The sequence below is a fragment of the Oryctolagus cuniculus genome, chromosome 12 (genome assembly GCF_964237555.1).
Source record: "Oryctolagus cuniculus chromosome 12, mOryCun1.1, whole genome shotgun sequence".
NCBI lineage: Eukaryota > Metazoa > Chordata > Mammalia > Lagomorpha > Leporidae > Oryctolagus > Oryctolagus cuniculus.
In genome coordinates, this window is record NC_091443.1 from 111300411 (window position 1) to 111326558 (window position 26148).

At 53.9% G+C, this 26148-nt stretch overlaps 1 protein-coding gene across 4 annotated transcripts in view; it reads right to left on the reverse strand.

The window, feature by feature from the left end:
* The window catches only part of THSD4 (thrombospondin type 1 domain containing 4), a 399410-nt gene that overhangs the window by 41375 nt on the left and 331887 nt on the right, over nt 1-26148 (reverse strand). For all 4 annotated transcript variants that reach the window (XM_070054744.1, XM_070054745.1, XM_070054747.1 and 1 more), the window contains one exon: nt 20355-20559. In XM_070054744.1, coding sequence (XP_069910845.1) covers nt 20355-20559 — 205 coding nt within the window. The remainder of the gene's footprint in view (nt 1-20354; nt 20560-26148) is intronic.

Below are 26148 nucleotides of genomic sequence, written 5' to 3' on the forward strand. Positions count from 1 at the left end.
TGATGTCTTGACACACGCCCTGAGCCACCATGATGTCCTGGCACACGCCCTGAGCCCACAGTGATGTCCTGACACACGCCCTGAGCCCACCATGATGTGATGTCCTGACACATGCCCTGAGCCCACCGTGATGTCCTGGCACACGCCCTGAGCCCACCGTGAATCCTGGCACACGCCCTGAGCCCACCGTGATGTCCTGACACACGCCCTGAGCCCACCATGATGTGATGTCCTGACACACGCCCTGAGCCCACCATGATGTGATGTCCTGACACACGCCCTGAGCCCACCATGATGTGATGTCCTGACACACGCCCTGAGCCCACCATGATGTAATGTCCTGACACACGCCCTGAGCCCACTGTGATGTCCTGGCACACGCCCTGAGCCCACCGTGATGTCCTGGCACACGCCCTGAGCCCACCATGATGTCCTGGCACACGCCCTGAGCCCACCGTGATGTCCTGGCCAACGCCCTGAGCCCACCATGATGTGATGTCCTGACACACGCCCTGAGCCCACCATGATGTCCTGGCACACGCCCTGAGCCCACCGTGATGTCCTGACACACACCCTGAGCCCACCATGATGTGATGTCCTGACACATGCCCTGAACCCACCGTGATGTCCTGGCACACGCCCTGAGCCCACAGTGATGTCCTGGCCAACGCCCTGAGCCCACCGTGATGTCCTGGCACACGCCCTGAGCCCACCATGATGTCCTGGCACACGCCCTGAGCCCACCATGATGTGATGTCCTGACACACGCCCTGAGCCCACCATGATGTGATGTCCTGACACACGCCCTGAGCCCACCATGATGTCCTGGCACACGCCCTGAGCCCACAATGATGTGATGTCCTGACACACGCCCTGAGCCCACCATGATGTCCTGGCACACGCCTGAGCCCACTGTGATGTCCTGGCACACGCCCTGAGCCCACCGTGATGCCCTGACACACGCCCTGAGCCCACCGTGATGTCCTGGCACACGCCCTGAGCCCACCGTGATGTCCTGGCACAAGCCCTGAGCCCATCATGATGTGGTGTCCTGACACACGCCCTGAGCCCACCGTGATGTCCTGACACACGCCCTGAGCCCACCATGATGTCCTGGCACACGCCCTGAGCCCACAGTGATGTTCTGACACACGCCCTGAGCCCACTGTGATGTCCTGGCCAACGCCCTGAGCCCACCGTGATGTCCTGGCACACGCCCTGAGCCCACCATGATGTCCTGGCACAAGCCCTGAGCCCATCATGATGTGGTGTCCTGACACACGCCCTGAGCCCACCGTGATGTCCTGGCACACGCCCTGAGCCCACAGTGATGTTCTGACACATGCCCTGAGCCCACTGTGATGTCCTGGCCAACGCCCTGAGCCCACCGTGATGTCCTGGCACACGCCCTGAGCCCACCATGATGTCCTGGCACAAGCCCTGAGCCCACCGTGATGTCCTGGCACACGCCCTGAGCCCACCGTGATGTCCTGACACACGCCCTGAGCCCACCGTGATGTCCTGACACACGCCCTGAGCCCACCATGATGTGATGTCCTGACACACGCCCTGAGCCCACCATGATGTGATGTCCTGACACACGCCCTGAGCCCACCATGATGTAATGTCCTGACACACGCCCTGAGCCCACCGTGATGTCCTGGCACATGCCCTGAGCCCACCGTGATGTCCTGACACACGCCCTGAGCCCACCATGATGTCCTGGCACACGCCCTGAGCCCACAGTGATGTCCTGACACACGCCCTGAGCCACCTCCTCTGGGCTCACAGTTGTGGGTTTCAGGTTTCTGTGTTTGATTCACCCTCGGGCAACTGCTGAGCTCGAGTTCAGTAAGAGTCTAACTGCATTCTTGGCATGTCACCTCGAACCATATTATGTTTAAGAGAGAGAGCGTTAACAGAACAGAGGCAAACAACACGGCTAACCTCGGGGATAGAAATATTTGCAGAAACCTCGCTCCGAAAGCTGGAGCAGAAGAACCGCAGGCATAAGAGATGCGAAACGCACGTTCTGAGCTATGAAGAATATGCCAGCCCCCAGCTGGGCCGTTCCCAGACAGAACGTCCACGGCCCTGGGTGCAGGTCAGGTCCTGTGCAGTCTGTACTCCCAGACGCCAGCCTGAACCCACGACGGGGCGAGGGGACAGGCCACGCTCCCGTCACCTGCTGTATCTTTTTTTATTTTAATTTTTATTTGGAAGGTAGAGTTACAGAGAGGCGGAGACAGAGAGAGAGAGACAAAGAGACAGAGAGAGGTCCTCCATCTTCTGGTTCACTCTCCAAATGGCTGCAATGCCCGGAGCTGGGACGATCCGAAGCCAGGAGCCAGGAGCTTCTTCTGAGTCTCCAACACCAGCACAGGGGCCCAGAGGACTTGGGCATCTTCTACTGCTTTCCCAGGACACGGCAGAGAGCTGGATCGGAAGTGGAGCAGCCGGAACTAGAACTGGCGCCCATATGGGATGCTGGCACCGCAGGCAGCGGCTTTACCTGCTACGTCACAGCACCGGCCCCATCTGCTGTATCTTTTGAAAAATTGTTTGTTTGATTGAGAGATGGGGTGCTGGGGTGGTGGAAATATATCAACTATCTGCTGGTTCACTCCTCAAACACAGGAAACAGCTGGGGCTGGGCCAGGCCAAAGCAAGGAGCTGGGGGCTCCATCAGGGTCTCCCATTTGTGTGGCAGGGGCCCAGGTACTTGAGCCACCTGCTACCTCCAGGTGGAAGGAACCTGGAGACAGAAGGGGAGGCAGGACCTGGACCCAGGCCCTCCGACATGGGCATCTTAACAGCTGGGCCGTGTGCTGGCCACGGGAGAGGCTGCCAGCCCCCTGGTCCCTTCCCCACGGTGGTCTCTGCAGGGCACAAAGCCCCGAGGTGGCAGCAGGGGTTTCCCATGCCAGGACTGCCCCTGCCCCCGGCTGCACTGATTTCAACACCTGCACCTGCCCTGTCCTCCAAGGCAGGGTGTGGCTCCGGCTTCCCTTCCTTTCCTAAACTGTGCATGTGGGAGAGACAGCAGCTTTCTGGCCTGATGGCTGCTCTCTGGAGGGTGGGATGTGCAGAGACAAGAGGAGTGGGTGGGGCCAGGTCTGGAGCGGGAGGGGCCGGCAAACTGCAGCTCCTGACTCACTCAGCTGTCTGTTTCCAGCCCCGTGCACGTGCACTTCTGGCTGTCCTGGTTTCCAGGGGCATGCTGGCTCTCGGGGGAGGGCGTGGTGGTCCCGGGGGCGGCGTGTGGCCTGGGGACCGCCTCAGACAGGAGCTTCAGGTAGTCTTCTGAAAACTTAAGCTCCAGGCAGTGCTGTGGGTTAAGACAACCTCTGCCGCACCTGCATCCCACACAGGGCCCGGCCGGAGTCCCGACTGCTCCACTTCTGATCCAGCTCCCTGCTAATGCACCTGGGAAAGTGGCAGAGGGTGGGTGGCCCAAGTGCTTGGGCCCCTGCACCCATGTGGGAGAACTGGAGGAAGCTCCTGGCTCTGGGGTTCAGCCTGGTCCAGCCCTGGCTGTTGTGGCCATCTGGGGAGTAAACCAGCGAATGGAAGACCTCTCTCTCTCTCTCTCTCTCTCTTTTTTTTTTTTTTTTTTTTTTGGGATAGGCAGAGTGGACAGTGAGAGAGAGAGAGAGAGAAAGGTCTTCCTTTTTCCATTGGTTCACCCCCAATGGCCGCTGTGGCCAGCACGCTGCAGCCGGTCCACCACGCTGTTCCGAAGCCAGGAGCCAGGTGCTTCTCCTGGTCTCCCATGCGGGTGCAGGGCCCAAGCACTTGGGCCATCCTCCACTGCACTCCCTGGCCACAGCAGAGAGGGGCAACCGGGACAGAATCCGGTGCCCCGACCGGGACTAGAACCCGGTGTGCCGGCGCCGCAGGTGGAGGATTAGCCTATTGAGCCACTGTGCTGGCCTCTCTTTGTAATTCTTTCAAATAAATTAGATCTTTTTTTTTAAATGTAAGATCTATTCCTGAAGTCTGCTTGGGACCCGGGAACGTGGGAAGCCACTGCTGATCCTCCGTTCTTCGTGGGGCTCTTGCTCGGGAGCAGGTGCCTTCGCCGTGTGAGGAACAGAAGCAAGGCTTAGCTGCTTCGTCACGGCTGTGTGCGAAGCCACACTTCTTTCCCACCAACATTTCAGTCATGAGAAAGGGCACTGCAGGCAGCTTGCTGGACAGATCAAAGGCCAACACCATCTCCAGGAGAGCCCACCCGGGTGAAAAGAAAGGAGGTGACCAAAGCCAACTCTTGAAAGATGCCAGATCGCTAGGAAACGTCTTCAGAGAAGCGCATCTCGTCAGGGTGGGGGGGACAGAGAGAAAAACTGGGCAGACCTCAATCTGTGTTTTAGGGTGGAATAGATTACAAGGGGAAAAACAAAACCAAACCAAAGAGGAGACGTGCAAACAGTCAGAACCAGAGGACTTGGTTGTGGCATTCCGGGAAGGGTGAAGTCACCAGCAGTGGCCGAAATGCTTGGATTGCTGATGGCTCGGCCACACCGCCACGGACCACGAGCACGGCTCACGTGGCTCCCCTGCTCTCTGAAGGGGTCTGCAGCTCCTGCTCACCTCCCCTGAGGCCTGCCGGCCACTGGCTGCCTCGCCCCGCCTCCAGCCCACACCCATATTCTGCGGAGAATCCTAGGGTCAGATTCTGCAGAGGGGACCTCATGGGGGTGCCCACCACAGGGGGCTTCTGGCCTAGGGATTTTTCTGGATTGTGTGCCCCTCTGGTGGCAATGAGAAACGTCCCACCACAGATGCGCTCCCCACCCTGCCACACACACACGGCCACCCGCCCTGCCTGGGAGGGATGCCTGGCCGGCTGCACCCTCCTCTCTGCCTCCCTGGTGACAGAACCCAGAGTGCGTTCATACAAAGGTTGTCACACAGTTCACAGGAAACGGGATTCAGAGGCGTGTAGAGTTTGGTGCAGAAAATCGAATCCGCGCTCAGCAGGGTTTTCCAAAATGCCAGGGAAGAACGATGCAGGCATTTCGAGGCTTTTTTTTTTTTTTTTTAAACAAAACAACAAACTTGTCATTTCCTCTCCCAGGAGGCCGTGTGGGCAGCATCATGTCCTGCGGTCTCCTCTGCTGTTCCCTTACCCTCGCTCTCCGGATGAGGACAGGTGGCTCGGAACAACACCCAACCGCAGCCCAAGCCGCTGAGGAAGGGGGTAGCTCCGGGCAGGCGGCCGCCCTAGCCTGGGCTGCGCACATCTGGGCGGACGCAGAGAAGTCAGAGTGCTTGGCAGCAATGTCCAGCAAGATCCTGCCTCCTTCCTGGTCCCTCTAGAGACGAACGGCCGGTCAGAGTGTGGCCGAGGAGGGCACACACGGACGACCCGTGGGTCCCACGGGTGCAGTCTTGGCCCCTTCTGTGGTGATCCTCGCCCTCTTTCACCTGTCCCCTAGAACACAGTGGGGTCAGGGGGGCGCCCGAAGCCCTGCTCTGGCCTCCCACTCCAGACGGCCCAGATCCCATGATCTTGGGCCATCCTCCACTGCCTTCCTTGTGGTTAGCAGGGAGCTGGATCAGAAGTGGAGCAGCCAGGACTTGAACTGGTGCTCATACAGTATGACATGGCCAATGGTGGCCTAACCCACTGTGCCACCATGCTGGCCCCAAGGGAATTGGTTAATTAAAAAAAAAAAAAACTGGCTGGCACCATGGCTCACTAGGCTAATCCTCTGCCTGCGGCGCTGGCACACCGGGTTCTAGTCCCGGTCGGGGTGCCGGATTCTGTCCCGGTTGCCCCTCTTCCAGGCCAGCTCTCTGCTGTGGCCCAGGAGTGCAGTGGAGGATGGCCCAAGTGCTTGGGGCCTGCACCCCATGGGAGACCAGGACAAGTACCTGGCTCCTAGCTTCGGATCGGCACAGCGCGCCGGCCGTAGCAGCCACTTGGGGGGTGAACCAACGGAAAAAAAAACTTATATAATGAGTTTATTATTATTTTTAAAAAGTTTGTAACGTTTTCAAATTTTAGCAAATATCAATTAAATCTCACTCATATAAATAATAGAATTTGGGGTCTTGGGTAAGATTTTTAAGCCAGGAGCTTCTTCCGGGTCTCCCATGCGGGTGCAGGGGCCCAAGCATTTGGGCCATCCTCCACTGCTTTCCCAGGCCTCAGCAGAGAGCTGGATCGGAAGTGGAGCAGCCAGGACTCAAGCCGGCACCCATATGGGATGCCGGCACTGCAGGTGGCGGCTCTACCCGCTTTGCCACAGTGCCAGCCCCAGCTGTTCCACTTCTGATCCAGCTTCCTGCCAACGTACCTGGGAAAGCAGTAGAAGATGACCCAAGTCCTTGGGTCCTTGTACCCATATAGGAGACGAGGATGGAGTTCCTGGCTCTTGGCCCAGACCTGGCTGTTGAGGTCATTTGAGGAGTGAACCAGTGGATGGGAGATCTCTATTTATTTATTTATTCACAATAAACAAATATATTTTTTTTTTTTTTGGACAGGAAGAGTTAGACAGTGAGAGAGAGAGAGACAGAGAGACAGAGAGAAAGGTCTTCCTTTTTTCGTTGGGTCACCCCCCCAAGTGGCCGCTACGGCTGGCACATTGCGCCGATCTGAAGCCAGGAGCCAGGTGCTTCTCCTGGTCTCCCATGGGGTGCAGGGCCCAAGGACCTGGGCCATCCTCCACTGCACTCCCAGGCCACAGCAGAGAGCTGGACTGGAAGAGAAGCAATCAGGACAGAATCCGGTGCCCCAACCGGGTCTAGAATCCTGGATGCCAGTGCTGCAGGCGGAGGATTAGCCTAGTGAGCTGCAGCGCCGGCCAATAAACAAATCTTAAAAGATCCACAAGAGAAGGGGGCATGAGACAGACCTAAGCTAAAGGTGAGGACCCAACACATTCCAAATATTCCAACGAGAACTAAACCTATTATTCAAACAGACTGCATTGGAAAAGTGCAGGAAAATAACCAACGTTCTCATTTTATGCTATGCCCCAGGTGAATGTTAGAAACTGTGGATTCTTCCAAAAATGTTAGATGCAAAATGCCATATGCTACCTTCAGCCACTTCTACCAAGTTCTTACAGAGCTGGTGCCGATGGCCGGGGCAGGGGACTGGCAGAGGGGAGACCGGGAGGCATCTGCAGCACCAAGGTTCTCCTTCTCCCTCTGAGCAAAGGCTGTGTGGCTGTGAGAGCTCACCCACTGAGGCCCTGGGACTGCAGCGGCTCATCTAACAGGTGACGCTGGCCCACGGCAGGGTCATCTAACAGGTGACGCTGGCCCACGGCAGGGTCGTCTGACAGGTGACGCTGGCCCACGGCCGGGCCGTCTGACAGGTGACGCTGGCCCACGGCCGGGCCGTCTGACAGGTGACGCTGGCCCACGGCCGGGCCGTCTGACAGGTGACGCTGGCCCACGGCCGGGCCGTCTGACAGGTGACGCTGGCCCACGGCCGGGCCGTCTGACAGGTGACGCTGGCCCACGGCCGGGCCGTCTGACAGGTGACGCTGGCCCACGGCCGGGCCGTCTGACAGGTGACGCTGGCCCACGGCCGGGCCGTCTGACAGGTGACGCTGGCCCACGGCCGGGCCGTCTGACAGGTGACGCTGGCCCACGGCCGGGCCGTCTGACAGGTGACGCTGGCCCACGGCCGGGCCGTCTGACAGGTGACGCTGGCCCACGGCCGGGCCGTCTGACAGGTGTCTGTTTTTCACTTGAGCTTGGGGAAGAACAGCTTCATTCCCTGAACTGTAGTGGAGTATGCCGGTCCATCGCGACCTTGGGCTGAGCCAGGCCTTCACCCCTTTCTCTGCTGCACACTGCCGAAGGTCTGTGACTCTCACCTGCTCACCACCAAAACCTCACTGCTCTCGGCGTCTCTGACAAACAGTTGAACATCTTAAAGACCCACACATTGGGGCCGGCGCTGTGGCGCAGTGGGTAAAGCTGCCACCTGCAATGCCAGCATCCCATATGGGCACCAGTTTGAGTTCTGGCTGCTCCACTTCCGATCCATCTCCCTGCTGGTGGTGTGGGAAATGCAGCGGAAAATGGCCCAAGTACTTGGATCCCTGCCACCTATGTGGGATGAAGCTCCGGGCTCCTGGCTTTAGCCTGGCTCAGCTCTGGCCGTCACGAGGTCTGGGGAGTGAGCCAGCAGGTGTCAGATCTCTCTCTCTCTCTGTAGCTCAGGCTTTCATAATAAATAAAAATCTTTAGAAACAGGAGACCCACAGATCTCAAAAATCAGCATTCAGACTGAAAGCAGAACTCATACAAGCCCGGTCCTCACCCCTTTCTCAGATCTTAAGACCCAGCAGTGCTCGGCTTCCTACTGCACCTGTCTCTGTCTTGGGGCCGAAATGCAAGAGCAAGGTTTATTTCGGAAGTATAAGCTGCAGCAGGGACCCCGTCTACTCAACCGCGTAGCGGAAGGGCAGATGAAGGCCCTGAGCCGTGCTTGGGGGCCTCTTTTAAAGCCCCAGTTACATCATCGAGGGGTGTGGGGGAACAGTGGATTGGCTGGGGTCACCCCTGGCACTTCCTGATCAAACGTGGTTGTTCCTGATTGGTTCGGACCCAGGAGGTTTCCTTATATGGTGAACGCTAGCAAGCTGTTCCGTGGTAACTTTCGGTTTCCCCAAAGTAAGCTGCTTTTCTGGGAAGTCGGGCCTGCCTCTCCGAATGGAGACACTTTTTCGAAACATAGTTACTCCGGCCCTTCAAGGTCACGAACACGAGGAGAGGACCTCACATTTACCAAATGCATCCAAACAGTCCCCGATCCGTCTGGTTCAACACCAGAAATAAACTCTGGTCTCACTGGTATGCCTAGAGAAAAAGGTAGCTTGCTTCTGGGAAGGCGGCCATGGTCCAAAGTCTCAAGGCACAAGGACGTGGACCTAGAACACTGGACTGGCTCATAGGACAGGAACAAGTAAGTCCTGTCCGATACCATGTGGCTCCTGCAGAGTAAGTACCTTGTGCCAGCCCAACGCTGAGTGCTTTCTGAGTATTAATCTTTCCAGCAAACCTGCTGCGGGTACTGAAATGCCTGAGAAGTGATACACTGTGTCCTCTTGCCAGTGACACCGGTCACCACAGACTTCCCTTAAAATACCGCGTTTGGGGCAGGTGTTGTGGCGGCACGGTGAAGTTGCTGTTTGGAACTCAGTATCTCATATCAGAGAGCCTGTCCAAGCGCCGGCCCCTCTGCTTCCGATCCAGCTTCCTGCTGATGCACACCCTGGGAGGCAGCAGGTGACGGCTCATGGACGTGGGCCCCTGCCACCCACGTGGGAGACTCAGATTGAGTTCCAGGCTGCTGGCTTCAGTCTGGCCCAGCACTGGCTGCCGTGGGCATTTGAGGAGTGAATGAGTGAGTAGAAGACCTTTCCAACTATCGCTGTCTCTCTGCCTTTCAGATGACATGAAGATAAACAGAGATTAAAACAAATTCCACCTTAGCCTTAGCAAAGCGGGATTTTGTAAGGAGAGGCTGCCGACCACGTGGGTATCCATTAGTACAACCCTGAAGCCAGCTCTCTGGATTCTTTTCCTCCGGTGAACACGTTCCCACTTCACTCACATAAAACCAGACCAGCGGTTAATGTGGGTCTCCTCACAGCAATTCTAGAAACTCGGCAGACGTATGATTTGTTAGGGGTAACTGAAAACTGAGGAATTCAACTTGGACAAAGAATGAGTGAAGGGGAGAACAGGGTCTACTCTGCCTGCTGATGGCCTGCAGTCGGGGTCAGGGCCTCTCCCCGAGTGCACACCTGAGTACCAGCCAGCTTTGCTCACCCGACAGGCAGTGAGACCAGGCTGGCTTCTGCTTCCTTTTGAAAGATTTATTTTTTTTTAATGTATGTGAGGGGCAGAGAGACACACACAGGAAGATTCAGAAAGAGATCCTCCACTGCACTCCCGGGCCACAGCAGAGAGCTGGACTGGAAGAGGAGCAACTGGGACAGAGCCGGCACCCCAACAGGGACTAGAACCCGGGGTGCCGGTGCTGCAGGCGGAGGATTAGCCTAGTGAGCCGCGGCGCCGGCCCAGAAAGAGATCTTCTATCTGCTGGCTCTGTCCCCAAATGGCCACAGAGTTAAGGTTGCCCCTGCCTGAATCCAGGAGCCAGGAACTCCATCTGGGTCTCCCACAAGGGTGGCTGGAGCCCAGGCACTTGGGCCATCCTCTACTGCTCTCCCAGGGGCATGAGCAGGAGCTGGATCAGACATGGAGCAGCTGGGACACGAACCAGTGCTCTGATACAGGACGCTGGCATCGCCAAGTGACAGCTGCACCTGCTGCACACAATGCTGGCCTTGAGAAAGCCTGGTTGAAAAACTGCTGGCATCTGGCCTAGTGGTTGAGATGCTGGGACTCTTTTTTTTGGACAGGCAGAGTTAGACAGTGAGAGAGAGAGAGAGAGAAACGTCTTCCTTCTGTTGGTTCACCCCCCAAATTGCCGCTATGGCCGGTGCTAGCAGCGCTGATCCGAAGCCAGGAGCCAGGTGCTTCCTCCTGGTCTCCCACGCGGGTGCAGAGCCCAAGCACTTGGGCCATCCTCCACTGCCCTCCCGTGCCACAGCAGAGAGCTGGCCTGGAAGAGGGGCAACCGGGACAGAATCCGGTGCCCCGACCGGGACTAGAACTCGGGGTGCTGTTGCCACAGGCAGAGGATTAGCCTATTGAGCTGCGGCACCAGCCGATTGCATAGTTTTGACAGGGGGCCAGGTGCTCCTGGCTGTGGGAGGCATGTGTGCCGGGACTGTGAAAACATTGAGGCTGCGTGGGAGAACTCGGGGTGTGGCTGGGACTCTGGGCAGTCACTGTGGGAGGCTCCTCACATGCAGGGCTCCCTGGTTCCCTGGCGAGGGACACTGCTGGGGAATCTGAGCTCCCACTGAGGACGGCACAGATCCTGCGTGTGGTCCTTGTGGCAGAGCAGATGAATAATACACCCACTGGGCCAGCGCCCGGCACTGGTCTCCTTTGAGGAGAGGAGTTCAGCTGAGTCCACACCAACAGACAAGAACAAACCCCACTCTGATAAAAAAAAAAAAAAGAGGAGATTTACCATGCCAAACCTGGGGGCGTCACCTCAGACACGCGCTTCACCCTGGAGCACTGAACAGAGCTCCTTGGCCACGTCTACACGTGTGTCTAGGTTCTCCCTGAAAGCAGACATTCCACTAATCCATACACAGTCCAGAGATAAAAGCTGCCACAGTGAAAAACAAAGAAATCAACAGATATTTCCACAAATGCTGAATAACAAATGCACCAGTTCAAAAACAAGAATAAGGAAGACAACATGAGGCCCCCAAAAGAACACAGCACTTCAGTACTAGACTGTGAAGATGATGAGGCTGAAGAAACGCCAGAAATGGAATTCAAAAAACTGATCATAGGATTATTAGAAGTATTCAGAATCAAAAGCACAAACTAATGAAATCCATACATGACATAAAATCAGATTTCACCCACGAAATTGAGAACTTAAAAAGAAAGCAAAATCAAATCTTGGAAATGAAGAATTCAATAGAACAAATAAAGAACACGGTGAAAAGCCTTAACAACACAATTGGTGCAGCAGAAGAAAGAATATCCGACTTAGAAGACAAAGCACAGAAAATTACACAGTCAGACCAAACACAAGAAGAAATTAGAAAACTAAAAAACACTGTCAGGAATCCTTTTAAGTGAAATAATAACAGAAAAATTCCCTACTTTGGAGGAAGAAATGGTCATCCAAGTACAGGAAGCACACAGAACTCCTAATAGAGATGACCAGAAAAGATCATTACCATGGCACATTTTAATCAAACTCTCCACAGTAAAGCATACAGAAAAGATTCTAAAATGTGCAAGAGAGAAACATCGGATTACTCTCAGAGGATCTCCAATTAGACTCACAGCAGACTTCTTATCAGAAACCCTACAGGCTAGGAGAGAATGGTTAGATATATTCCAAGTCTTAAGAGAAAAAACTGTCAACCCAGAATACTACACCCTGCAAAGCAAAAATCCTCAAGAAAAAATTCTAGCCAATTGAATCCAACAACACATCAGAGAGATCATTCACCCAGACCAAGTGGGACTTATCCCTGGTATGTAAGGATGGTTCAACATTCGCAAATCATTCAATGTGATACATCACAATAATAAATTTAAGAACAAAAACCAGCCGGCACCATGGCTCACTAGGCGAATCCTCCGCCTTGCGGCGCCGGCACACCGGGTTCTAGTCCCGGTCAGGGCGCCAGGTTCTGTCCCGGTTGCCCCTTTTCCAGGCCAGCTCTCTGCTGTGGCCCAGGAGTGCAGTGGAGGATGGCCCAAGTCCTTGAGTCCTGCACCTGCATGGGAGACCAGGAGGAAGCACCTGGCTCCTGGCTTTGGATCAGCACAGTGCAACGGGCATTTGGGGGGTGAACCAATGGAACGAAGACCTTTCTCTCTGTCTCTCTCTCACTGTCTAACTCTGCCTGTCAAAAAAAAAAAAAAAAAAAAAAGAGAGCGAGCGAGAGAGACTATTATATTGGAACACATAGAAAAGTGTGGTAAAGTAGCAGGATATAAAATCAATACACAAAAATCAGCAGCCTTTGTATACACAGACAATGCCATGGCTGAGAAAGAACTTCTAAGATTAATCCCATTCACAATAGCTACCAAAAAATCAAATACCTTGAAATAAATTTAACCAAGGATGTCAAAGATCTCTACAATGAGAATTACAAAACATTAAAGAAAGAAATAAGAGAAGATACAAAAAATGCAAAAATCTCCCATGTTCATGGATTAGAAGAAACAGTATTATCAAAATGTCCTTTCTTCCGAAAGCAATTTACAGATTCAATGAGATACCAAACAAAATACCAAAGACATTCTTCTCAGACATGGGAAAAATGATGCTGAAATTCATATGGAGGCACAGGAGACCTCGAATAGCCAAAGCAATCTTGTACAACAAAAACAGAACTGAAGGCATCATAATACCAGATTTCAAGACATATTGTAAGGAAGTTATAATCAAAACAGCCTGGTACTGGTACAAAAACAGATGGATAGACCAATGGAACAGAATAGAAATACCAGGAATCAATCCATGCATCTACAATCAACTTATATTTGGCCAAGGAGCTAAAACCAATGCCTGGAGCTAGGACTGCCTCTTCAACAAATGGTGTTGGGAAAATTGGATTTCCACATGCAGAAGTATGAAGCAGGACCCCTACTTTACACCTGATATAGAAATCCACTCAACATGGATTAAAAACCTAAATCTATGACCTGATACCATCAAATTATTAGAGAGCATTGGGAAAACCCTGGAAGACGTTGGCACAGGCCAACACTTCTTGGAAAAAACCCCAGAAGAACAGGCAATTAGAGCCAAAATTAACAAGTGGGATTACATCAAATTGAGAAGCTTCTGTACAGCAAAAGAAACAGTCAGGATTTGAAGAGGCAACTGATGGAAATTATTTGCAAACTACACAACTGATAAAGGGTTAATAACCAGAATATATAAAGATATCAAGAAACTCCACAACAACAAAACAAACATTCTAGTTTTGAAATGGGCAAAGGACTTAAACAGACATTTTTCAAAAGAGGAAATCCGCGGCTCACTAGGCTAATCCTCCGCCTAGCGGCGCCGGCACACCGGGTTCTAGTCCCGGTTGGGGTGCCGGATTCTGTCCTGGTTGCCCCTCTTCCAGGCCAGCTCTCTGCTGTGGCCAGGGAGTGCAGTGGAGGATGGCCCAAGTGCTTGGGCCCTGCACCCCATGGGAGACCAGGAAAAGCACCTGGCTCCTGCCATCGGATCAGCGCGGTGCGCCGGCCGCGGCGGCTACTGGAGGGTGAACCAACGGCAAAGGAAGACCTTTCTCTCTGTCTCTCTCTCTCTCACTGTCCACTCTGCCTTTCAAAAAAATAAAAAATAAAAATAAAAAAAAGAGGAAATCCAAATGTCCAACAGACACATGAAAAACTGCTCAGGATCACTAGCTGTCAGGGAAATGCAAATCAAAACCACAACGAGGTCTCACCTCACCCCAGTTAGAATGGTTTTCATACAGAAATCAAGAAATTACAAATGCTGGTGAGGATGTGGGGAAAAGGTACCCTAATCCACTGCTGGCGGGAATGTAAATTGGTCAAGCCACTATAGAACACAGTATGGAGATGCCTCAGAAATCTGATTATGGACCTACCATACAACCCAGCCATCCCACTCCTGGGAATTTACCCACGGGAAATGAAATCAGCAAATAAAAGAGTTATCTGTACCCCCATGTTTATTGCAGCTCAATTCACTATAGCTAAGTCATGGAATCAACCTAAATGCCTGTCAATTGGATAAAGAAATTATGGAATATGTACTCTATGGAATATTACACAGCAGTGAAAAATGAAATGGATGGATCTGGAAAACATCATACTTAGTGAAATAAGCCAGTCCCAAAGGGACAGATACCATATGGTCTCCCTGACCTGTGATAACTAATAGAGAACCTAAAAGGAAATCTGTAGAAGTGAAATCAATACTTTGAGAAGCAATGACTTGAACAGCCCCTGTGTTGACTGTCAAGGAACAGTTGTTTTTCCTTCTTCATACTATTTGTTGAACTCTGTACTTAACATAGAGTTAATCATATGTGTGTAAAGTCAGTTGAAAATAGATCTCATTAAAAAATAAGAGTCTTATTTCCCAAGAAGAAATAACAAAACAGTCCGAGTTTGAAAAGACATTCATTCCTTACAACTGTTGTGACACAGCTCAAAAACCTTTGAAGTATAATGATCAATCAGATCATTTTTTATGCGTGGTATAAAAGTGGTATGCTAAGTGATTGAAGGTCAGATTCTATCCTTCTATCTACAGAAAGCAGTGTGTGAAAATTAAAAGGGAATACAAAATTAATAATACTAGTATTTGTTGTCATGAGCTCATTACTTCAACCAAATTGTGATTTTTAAAAAATGTTATTTATTTATTTTTATTTATTTGAAAGAGTGACAGAGGTGGGGGCAGGGGGAAATATTTTCCTTCCCCTGGATCACTTCCCAAATGCCCACAACAGCTTGGACTGAGTCAGACCAAAGCTAGGAGCCTAGAACTCCATCTGGGTTTCCACATGGGTGGCGGGGGCCCAAGTTGTTGAGCCATCATCTGCAGCCTCCCAAGTGAGCATCAGCAGGAAGCTGGATAAGCATAGGAAGTGAGACTCAAACCTAGGCACTCTGATAAGTGGAGGCAGAATTGGATCCCTGGCACTCCGATACTGGATGCAGGCTGTACCACAACACCTACTCCCCCAGATCGTGCTTTTAATGCTCAAGAGTTTCACCGCAAATGTTTAGAAAGTCACAAACAATATTGATATTGAAGACATTGGAACTGATGAGCCATAGTTCCTTTGCTTGTGAAAAAGAAATCACAGGCACAATTTTTAAACTCTATCTAAAAATACTTAATTGAAGATGAAGAACTCCAGAGAAATTCTCTCATCTATGTCCCCAAGAAGACAGATACAAAAGACATTCATTGAAACACTTTTGTGATGGAAACAACATGCATGTCCATCACAAAAGAATGGATAAACACACTGCAGTATATTCATATGATGCAATTCTATATGGTAGTGAAAATAAAAAAAAAATAAGAGTGGGAATAAGAGACGGAGGAGGAAGTTTGTAACTGTAGAGCTGTATAGTTCTGCATACAGTCCTATGGACTTACTTCCCAGGGTACAGTTTAAAAACTTGCTAGGATACCAAATCCCATTAAGCTGGGTGATAAAAATGCCATCTTAAGTGTTAAAGTGATCATATAGATATGATTAAGTGTTAAAGGGATCATATAAATAAGGTCAAGTATCTGGCAACAATAATAGAATTAAAAAGGAGAGAATGTTCCAACATGGGAAGCAGTCTACACAGTAGACTCCTAGAATGACAATTGCCTTCAGTAACACTTTGACCTCAGAATCAGCCCTTAAGGCATTCTGATCTGCCTGAAAAGCCCATGATAGCATTTCAGGCATGGAAAGGTAAGACAATGTGGAAAAAAAAATCCTATATGAAGGATCTCTGTGAGTGAGACCCCAGTGGAAAGAAGTGGCCATCAAAGAAGGAGGCACCTTTCTCTGAAGAGAGGAGAGAACTTCCACTTTGCTTATGGCCTTGTCTACAAACTGACAGAGTCTGTGGATTCGAAAGGCTTCCATAGCCTTGGCAGCTCATGACAAGAGCCTCGGGTGATCACTGACATCATACATAAGAGTGTTAATTGTTAAATTAACAGCAGGAGTCACTGTGCACTTACTCCCCATGCAGGACTTCTATTCTCAATGACTTGTATTATGAGAATTAACTGTAAAACTTGTTTTCAAACAGGTTTTTTCTTTGTGTGTGTGTGTGTGTGTGTGTAAATTGCTGAAATCTTTACTTAGCATAGAGTTGGTCTTCTGTGTATAAAGTTAATTAAAAATGAATATTAATCGAAAACGGGACTGGGAATGGGAGAGGGAAGAGGAGGTAGGGTGGGAGTAGGAGTGGCAGGGTGAGTATGGTGGGAAGAATCACTATATTCCTAAAGTTGTACTTATGAAATCTGTACTTCTGTACTTCTTAAATAAAATGTTCATTTGGGAAAAAAACAAAAAAATTGAACACTAAAAAAAAATAGTGGGGGAAGTATAATACCCTGCATCAGCACAATTGTGCCTATTTGAAAAAAATCAGGTTACAGTCCTACCTCATGCCACACATAAGTAACTACAGATGGACCTAATATCGAGTTTAAAATAAGCAGAGGCGATGTTTGGCACAGTGTTAAGATGTCACTGTGGAAACCCTGTATCCCAGATGAGTGCCCAGCCCCTCTGCTTCTGATCTGGCTTCCTGCTGATGCACACCCTGAGAGGCAGCAGGCGCTGGCTCAAGTATTTGGGTCCCTGCCACCCACGTGGGAGATCTGGATGGAGTTCTGGGCTCCTGACTTCAGCCTGGTCCAGCTCTGGCTGTTGGGGGGGCATTTGGGGAGTGAAGCAGTGGACAGAAGATCTCTCCCTCTCTGTTATTGTGCCTTTTGAATAAATGAAACTTTTTTTTTTTAAAGAAAATATTTGCACTTTTAGAAAAGACTGGAGAATACTTCATGGTTGTAGAAGTTGTTACTTAACTCTGTGTTCACATTTCAAAGCAGTTGATCAAGAACAAAGCACTGAATCTCTTTGTTCTAATTTGTATTGCTTAAAAGTTTTACAATGCCGGGGTCCATGTTGTGGTGTGGTGGGCAAAGATGCCACCTTTGATGCTGGTATCCATGTGGGTGCCAGTTCGAGTCCTGGCTGCTCCACTCTAGATCCAGCTCCCTGCGAATGGCCTGGGAAAAGCAGTGGACGATGGCCCAAGTGCTTGGGCCCCTGTACCCATGTGGAAGACCCACATACATGAAGCTCCTGGCTTCTGCCTGGCCCAGCCCTGGCCATTGCAGCCATTTGGAAGTGAACCAGCAGATGGAAGCTCTCTCTCTGTCTCTTCCTGTCTCTCTGTAACTCTGCCTTTCAAATAAATAAACACATCTTTAAAAAAAAAAATTTCCATGTGCGCGGAAAATAAAATTTCTGGAACTGTCACACAAAAGGAAGGCGCCAGGTGACTTAAGCTCTCCCACAGGGAAAGCGGCCCCAGCACTCCATCAAAGTCTACCAGGGTGCATGAGCCGTGACTCTCCTTGGCTTCCTAAACACTGATCCTTATTATTGTTTAAAGCTTTCTTGGAAACATGCTTGTCAGAAAATGCATCGCCAGTTCATTTTTAAAAGCTTGCAGATCTTGGAAGTCCTCTCCAAGTCTCCGGCCCCAGACAATGCAGCGTGCTGGCAGGCAGCACAGGTCCCCACAGTTGACTTCTGCTTGGTGTGCTTTTATGTCTGATTTCTTAACTGCAGCACAAGGACATCAGCAAACCGAACTGCCTCAGCTGTGCCAGATTTTGATATTTCAACCCAAACAATTTCACAACATCTTACTGTTAAGGAAAAAGCAAGTAATAAGAACTGTCAGTCAATTTAATGAAATTAGATGGAGGTTTCCCCCCAGATAGTGCGGATCAGAATAATTTACACACGAATGGAGAATTCAGAGCTTACAAAAGAGACAGGGCTTCCAATATCTTTTCCACTAAAGAAAAGAGCCCTAGGAAGCTAGGACCCACTCATCAGTCTACGTATGCAAACACAGTTAAAGGAACAGACACCCCGAGCTGGCTTCTGCAGTTTCGTTAGTTTCCAACCTAAAAACCAGACGAATCGACATCCCACGCAATCTTAGGCACTCCTGGAACAGGTGCCCCCCCAAAGGTCACCCTGTCTGCAGCTTTGCTCAGAGGCCACACGGTGAGCCCCTTTCCTTGCCCAGAGAGTCAAATACAAAGGAACAAAGGCCAAGTTCAAAAGCAGCCCGAGGCACCTGTGCTCTCACACCTTGGCACAGCTCCCCCCAGCAACTGTATGCAAATTAATTTTCAGAATACACAGGCCTCACAGAGCAGGGCACTCAGCAGCCAGAGTGGGTCAGGCAGAGAGACCACCTGGGACAAGACCAAGGTCACTCCCGGCCAGGGCACACTGCAGGAGGCTGGCTCTTACGGTCTGTGACCTGTATCTTGGGTGTAATAAGCAGATCGCGGGTGGCTTACACGCAGGAGACAAAGCCATGGAGATCTCTCGGGGGGCCTCCCTGCACCCCAGCCTGCTTTCCCACCCTTGCTTTCCCCTGCCCGTGCTGGGACCGCCTGGCCTTGATGAAGCCTCGCACGAACCGGACTTTCTGAGCCCCTCCCGTAGCTCCTGTCCTCCCTCCGTGTCCTCTCCGTCACATGGAGAAGGAGAGGGCCATCTTCCTCCTGGTGTGGATCTGCCATCCTATGGCTTCTCATGACCTCTGATATGGTCAGGCCCCCCCCACAAGAAGCCACCTGCCCAACGACACAGTGGGGCCCTTGCCACCACCTCCGTGTTATGCGTGGGAGGCAGAGGGCGGGAGCTGCTATGGAACAGGGCGATCCGCAGCTGGGGAAAGCTGACTACAAACACAGCAGAGCTGGTGAAGACTGGCGCTGCCGGCAGCGGTGGGGTCTCCGCATGAGCACGCTGCAAACATATCGTTTTCGGTCCTGGGAGCCAGTGCGCTTGCGGAGATGTGATCTCACAGAGGAGAAAGGAAAGGAGGAAGCACAGAGGCTGCTGTTTTTTTTATTCTAGTGAAAATAACACGGAACCACAACTCAGTGAGGACTGGCTTCCTGCTGCTCGGGTGGCCCCCGGCTCTGCCAGAGCTGCTAAACCGTTTTCTGCTGTAAATGGGTTTGTCTCTCAGCTGCATTTGCCGTCTCTTCCTCCTCCGGCCCAACGAAACCCAGGGAAGGGAACCGTAGCAGGCAGAGATGCAGAACGGGGGCCCTCGGGGTCTGAAGCCATCTCCCAGGGGGGTGCTCCTGTAGCCCTTGATGGCTGTGTGGCCAACAGTGACCCAGAGGGACTGGGCTCTGAGAGGTGATGTCCGCTCTGATTGGCTGCCGTGCCTGGAGCTGCACTATCTGCCTTCCTGTGTGACCGTGGCAAGCCGAGTGCCCTCTCTGTGCCCGTCTGGCCAGCTGCAGGGTGGGGAGGGGAGCGGCTCTCATGCCCCAGGGCTGTTGTGTGGGTTCAAGGACACAAGTGCACCGTTAAGAGCACAAGGGACACTGTCAGTCTAAGATAAGAAAATCCAATCTGGCTGCTTATGAATGACTAAGCAACAGCCCCTCATGCTACTTTGTTAACAGATTAGCACAGGCGTTACGCTGAGTCTGAGAGCAACATAGCACAACTGACTCATCACGGGACTGGCTCGCCTCAGATGGAACGCACACAGTCGACGGAGATCCCCAGGAGGGCAACGTGGCCTCTCGCTGTGGACACTGCTCCAGAGGACTGCTAAGTGGGTGCAGCTCTCCGAAAGCACACCTGCTATGCAGGCAGAGCCCTGCCCCACGGCAGCCAGAGCAGCAAGAGACGAATGGCTGCTGGGTGGACTGCAGGGCGCGTGCAGGTGCAGATGGGTCACTGCCCTTGCCCTGGCCATCTTCATCCCAACAAACAGAGACGGGTGCGTGTCCCGGCTTTGCCCAGAGCCACTCCCATCTCAGAGCCACCACTTACATCACAGCTCTCTTCTCTCAGGTGGAGCAAAGACAGGTTGAGGCGTGTGGCTATCAAGCACTAAGCTGCAAGACTTACCTGCGTAACCGTCTCCACCACGCGCCCGCCGCCCGTGCTGCGGGGGAGGGCCCTTACCCAGGTAGTTGTTGCTCTTGTGCATCTCGGTGATGTTGATTTTCGTGGCTCCCTGCGGAATCTCCAGCACGCGGTGGTAGCCCAGGCTGGTGAGCGGCCGCTTGAACACGCCAGACACCACCTGGCAGCCCGAGTTGTCTCCGCCGCACACCCCACATTTGTCCACCACCTTGTCGGAGTCCAGGAAGTCGTCACAGCCGATGCTCTGTAGGGAGGCAGGAGAGACCCTTGCAGCCCAGATCAGAGGTGCGGGGCAGGAGGGAGAAGGTTCTGCAGGGAACCTGCTGGCAGGGCTAGGCTGCCCCTGCCCCCTGCCTCCCACCCACCCACCGGTGAGCAAGGTCTGATTCCCTTCCGCGGAGCACCTGTGCTGGGCAGGACTGGGTGGGGTGGGGGCCCGTGTTCGGGGATGGTCCAAGCTCAGGAGAAAGAACAGGGAGGAACTGAGGCTACAGATGTGTTTCTGTATCCTGGGCGGTGGCACTGCCCGGCAAAGCCAGAACGTCCTGCACTGGAAGTCAGGCTCTGTCTCTTGTCTTCTGTCCTAAAGTGCGGGTGCTAATTCCGCCACAGGGCACTGTTTGGCCTCTGAGTCTCCGTGGGTACGCGTGGCTCTGGAGGAGCACGGCGACCCCCTCAGCCCTTCCCCAGGCAGGAGGAGGGGAAGACGGCGCAAGGACCAGAAACGCCAACAGCTGGACGAGAGCTGCCGAGGTGTGTGCTGCCCACGGTGTGCCCAGGCATCAAAAGGGCCTGGATTTCCTGGCTGCTGTCCACGTTTCTGACTGACACACTCTCTGCAGGCACCACTCTTGCTTCCTACTCCCCAGAGCGTGCCAGCCCATAGCAACAGCTCCTCAGTGCCCACTCCCTGCCCTGGCCAGTGGCCTCGTGCCCTCCACTCCCGTGAGCCCTGACCTGCACCCACCTGACACCCAGCCGCCCATGCCCACAGAGGCCCTCCAGGAAGGGGCCCAGCACGGCTGCTCATCCCCCACTCCCCTCCCCGACCGGCAACCAGCAGTGAGCTGTGCCTGGGGGAGAGCAGGAAGGCCAAGGGGGCCCTCCCATAAACGGGGCACATGAGTTTTCTTGAGCGTGAACAAAGTCGGGACGACAGTACTTCCATCCTCAGGCCCCGCTCAGGGCGGGTGGGGTCATGGCAGACAGGGCACTTTATTTTATTTTATTTATTTATTTATTTAATTTTCTGACAGGCAGAGTTAGACAGTGAGAGAGAGACAGAGAGAAAGGTCTTCCTTCCATTGGTTCACGCCCCTAATGGCTGCCATGGCCTGTGTGCTGCACTGATCCGAAGCCAGGAGCCAGGTGCTTCTTCCCGGTCTCCCATGCGGGTGCAGGGCCCAAGCACTTGGGCCATCCTCCACTGCCTTCCCGGGCCACAGCAGAGAGCTGGACTGGAAGAGGAGCAACTGGGACTAGAACCCGGGGTGCCGGTGCCGCAGGTGGAGGATTAGCCTAGTGAGCCACGGTGCTGGCCAACAGGGCACTTTTGACAGCTCCAGGGACAGGTGGGCGACAGAGCCCCCTACGCCAGGGTTGCTCCGCCCCCATCCTCCTCCTCCCCACCTGGGTGGGCCCACTGCACTCCTGCTGGTGAGGCCCTCTGCAGGAGCCAGGGCCTGGGGCAGGCGGTGGCATGGCTTTCCCAGCCTGGGTGGTTGCCGTGACGCATGTGGCTGCGCAGGTGACGTCAGGCCACCTCTTGTGGGACAAGAGGTATTTCTCCAATGAGCTTTGCAATGCGCTGCAGGACAACTGGACTGGCCGCAAGCCATCGTCAGAGAAACGGCTCAAGAAAGCACCCCCAGCTGTGTGCCCAAACGCACGCCCACGAGGTTTCCTGCAGGATGTGAGCGATTCGCGTGACGGTCCCAGCAAGCAGCTGTGTCACAGGGACCTCCCCGGGGGGCGGGCGGTGCAGGGCAAGCAGACTGGGTGTGTGTGTGTGGGGGGGGGTTCTACTTCCCTGATAGGAAACATGTTCCTGGGAGAGCTCCGCAGGCACGCGGCTGCCGAGGTGGCTCCCGCAGGTGCACAGAACACCTCCATCCCCATCCCCACGGGCACGGGAGAGCACGCAAGGCATTGTAGCTCCTACCAACTCGCCTACACCTGCAGCGGGCCAATACTTGGAAACACAAGGATGCCAGCGCTCCTTCACAACGCGGCAGAAGGAAGCTCTCTGCCCGTGGCAGACGCCTGCTGTCATACTGCTGGGAACGCAGACCAGCACCACCCCGCCGCACCGCAATCTGAGGGTGGAGGCCGCCTGACCCAGTGCCGCCTTCTTGCAGGATCTGGGGCCAACAGGCTGTACGCAGAAGCTCACCGCGTGCTATTAACACCAAGAGCGGGAGACAATCCCAAAGCTCAACACAGGGAGTGGTTACGCGACCTCCGATGCTCCCTGCCCTCTGCCGCAGCTGTGACCTCAACGACATCTCCTGGCACCCCAAGGCCTGCGCGGCTGACCCCAGATATAATTCACCAACAGCTTCCTGAGCCAGCCCCTAGCCACGGGCAACATGGTGTCTTGTGTCAATAAAGATTTATTGGGACAGGCACACCCTGTTTACCTGACGTCTGCAGGGCCAAGTAGCAGTGGTACAGACAGTGCGGTCTAAGAGCCTCAAATATTTATGATCTGACCTTTTACAGAAAATGAACACACACACACACTTGCCAGCTCCTGGTCTACACTGCAGGACAGACACTCAAACTGACACACGTCTCTGTACTTTTAAGATTTTATTTATTTATTTGAGGGGCAGTGTTACAGAGAGAGGGAGAGACAGAGAAAGGTCTTCCATGCACTGTTCACTCCCCAAATGGCTGCAATGGCTGGGGCTGAGCTGATCCAAAGCCAGGAGCCAGGAGCTTCTTCTGGTCTCCCACATGGGTATAGGGGCCCAGGCAGTTGGTCCATCTTCCACTGCTTTTCTAGACCATAAGCAGAGAGCTAGATCAGAAGAGGAGCAGCCAGGACATGAACCAGAGCCCATATAGGGTGACGGCTTCACAGGCAGAGGCTTAACCTACTACACCACAGTGCCAGCACCTTCGTGTGTTTTAACTAATACATGTTGCGTCGAGAGGGGGATGGGCAGAGTGTGCTTGTAGCTGGTGCTGTGGCCCAGGGAGAGGCTTCCGTGTCATCCCAGTGACTCTCACCTTGCACCCCATCACCTAGTACTTTGTGGCACGTGGGACTTGATTATACAGCAGAAAGTACCGAGTCATCACAGGCTACCATTGTGGTCTGCAGCTTCTAAACAGCGCAGTCCCCACATGTAAGGTGAGAGAAACAGAACTGGCCAGGTCCCCAGATGTCCCCAGGGGAAGAATCACTGGCCTGGTCTGCAGCTCTTGGTGCCCTTGGGAGCTTCCCACGGAACCCCAGGACAGCTGAGAGACAACAGGGATCCCACGGGAAGGCAGACGCCGGGGACGCGGGGGAACGGCCAATGGTACAATGAGATTTCGTGTCTTAGCATGTCTTGATGGAACGGTTCACACACAGCAGAAGGCTCAGGCCGTGCACTTCCAGACTGTCCAAGAGAAGGTTCAAAACCCCACATAACCGAGCTGCAATGCTGGGGGTACCACGACTGGGGGCCTGAATCCTGGACTCCTGAGGGGGTGGTGTCAGAGGCCTGCAGGCGCAGGGATGCAAGGCTAAGGAAGTGCAGCAGCGTGGAGGCCACAGTGGTGGTGCTGGAGCCAGGTCCGGGCAGAGCATGTGTCGCTGGAGGAATGACCCCTGGACAGAGGCTGGCGGGCTGCTGGGGCCTGGGGAGGTGAGAGGAGACGGGGTTCCTGGGCTGGCGGGGCCGGGGGAGGCGTGAGGAGATGGGGTTCCCGGGCTGGCACCTGGGGGAGGTGTGAGGAGACGGGGTTCCAGAGCTGCAGGAGGCATGAGGAGATGGGGTTCCCAGGCTGGGGGAGGCATAAGGAGATGGGGTTCCCGGGCTGGGGGAGGCATGAGGAGACGGGGTTCCCGGGCTGGGGGAGGCATGAGGAGACGGGGTTCCCGGGCTGGGGGAGGCATAAGGAGACGGGGTTCCCGGGCTGGGGGAGGCATGAGGAGACGGGGTTCCCGGGCTGGGGGAGGCATGAGGAGACGGGGTTCCCGGGCTGGGGGAGGCATAAGGAGACGGGGTTCCCGGGCTGGGGGAGGCATGAGGAGACGGGGTTCCCGGGCTGGGGGAGGCATAAGGAGACGGGGTTCCCGGGCTGGGGGAGGCATAAGGAGATGGGGGTTCCAGAGCTGCAGGAGGCATGAGGAGACGGGGTTCCCGGGCTGGGGGAGGCATGAGGAGACGGGGTTCCCGGGCTGGGGGAGGCGTGAGGAGATGGGGTTCCCGGGCTGGGGAGGCGTGAGGAGACGGGGTTCCCGGGCTGGCACCTGGAGGGTACAGTGTTGTCCAGGCAGGAGCCCCACGGGGCAGCCGTCGCAGAGTCCAGTCACCCGACTCCCTCCCTGAGCGTGGGCATCCTAACTCCCTCCCCTGCCCTCCTTGCCCGCAGTGTCCTCTGCTACCATTTTTACTGCAGGTATTTTAGAGAGGAAGCCTTCTAAAGTGCATTTCAGATGCCTCCGCTAGTGGTCATTTAAACGAAGAACCACAGGCAGGATTTCAAGCTCTCCGAGCCTGGGGCTACTCAAGGTGTGGTCCACGGAGCAGCGGCGAGGCTGTTGTCTGAAGGGTTCCAGAAATCCCAGGCCGGCTGGCTGAGTCTGTGCCTTAGCAGTGTCCCGGGGCGGCCCCGTGCACGTCCAGGTGTGGGAAGTGCCCCGGTACACTGGCGTCACTGAGCGCTGCACCAGGAAACGAGGGCCGCGGCTGTTCCAGCAGAACCAGACACCAACATGGGGCAGCCCCAGAGGGCCCATCTGTCTTCCCCCTGGGTGTTGGAAGTCACCCCTCACCTGGCTTCCGACTCACTGGCACTGCCACCTGAAAATGGCTACAGAGCAGGTGCGATAATCCAGAATGTTCTGAACCTGGAGACATGGCTCCTCTTTGCGGGCTCCAGGGCAGGTGGCTCCCTCACTCTCTCTCTCTTTTTTTTTTTTTTTAAACAGGCAGACAATGAGAGAGAGAGACAGAGTGAGTTATAGACAGTGAGAGAGAGACAGAGAGAAAAGTCTTGCTTCCGTTGGTTCACTCCCTAATGGCCGCTAAGGCCAGCGCTGCGCCGATCTGAAGCCAGGAGCCGGTGCTTCCTCCCAGTTTCCCAAGCGGATGCAGGGCCCAAGCACTTGGGCCATCCTCTGCTGCCCTCCCGGGCCACAGCAGAGAGCTGGACTGGAAGAGGAGCAACCGGGACTAGTACCCAGCGCCCCGACCGGGACTAGAACCTGGGGTGCCGGTGCCGCAGGTGGAGGATTAGCCAAGTGAGCCGCGGCGCCAGCCTCCCTCCTCTCTTGTATGTGAACTGGAGCTTGTCCGAGCCGCCCCTGCCACCAGGGGCAGAGAAGGCCCCTGCAGCACCACGTGAGCCTTTCACGCATGTGCACAGCTCTCGCCAGTGAGCAGGTGGCTGGGCAGACTCTGAGATTTTTCTGAGTTGTCCAGTAGCCTCTCTCTCAGGGAAACTGAGGCTGTCTGGCTCTGCAGAAGCCCCAGCCTCCTGCTTTACCTCTGAGGGAACTGAGTCCCAGAGGGGACATGATAGACCCTGCTTGCCTGGTGACCCCGGAGGCCGGACGGTCTGCTTGCTTGACTGCTCAGGACTGTCCTTGAATCTGCCGTGATGTAAGCCCTCT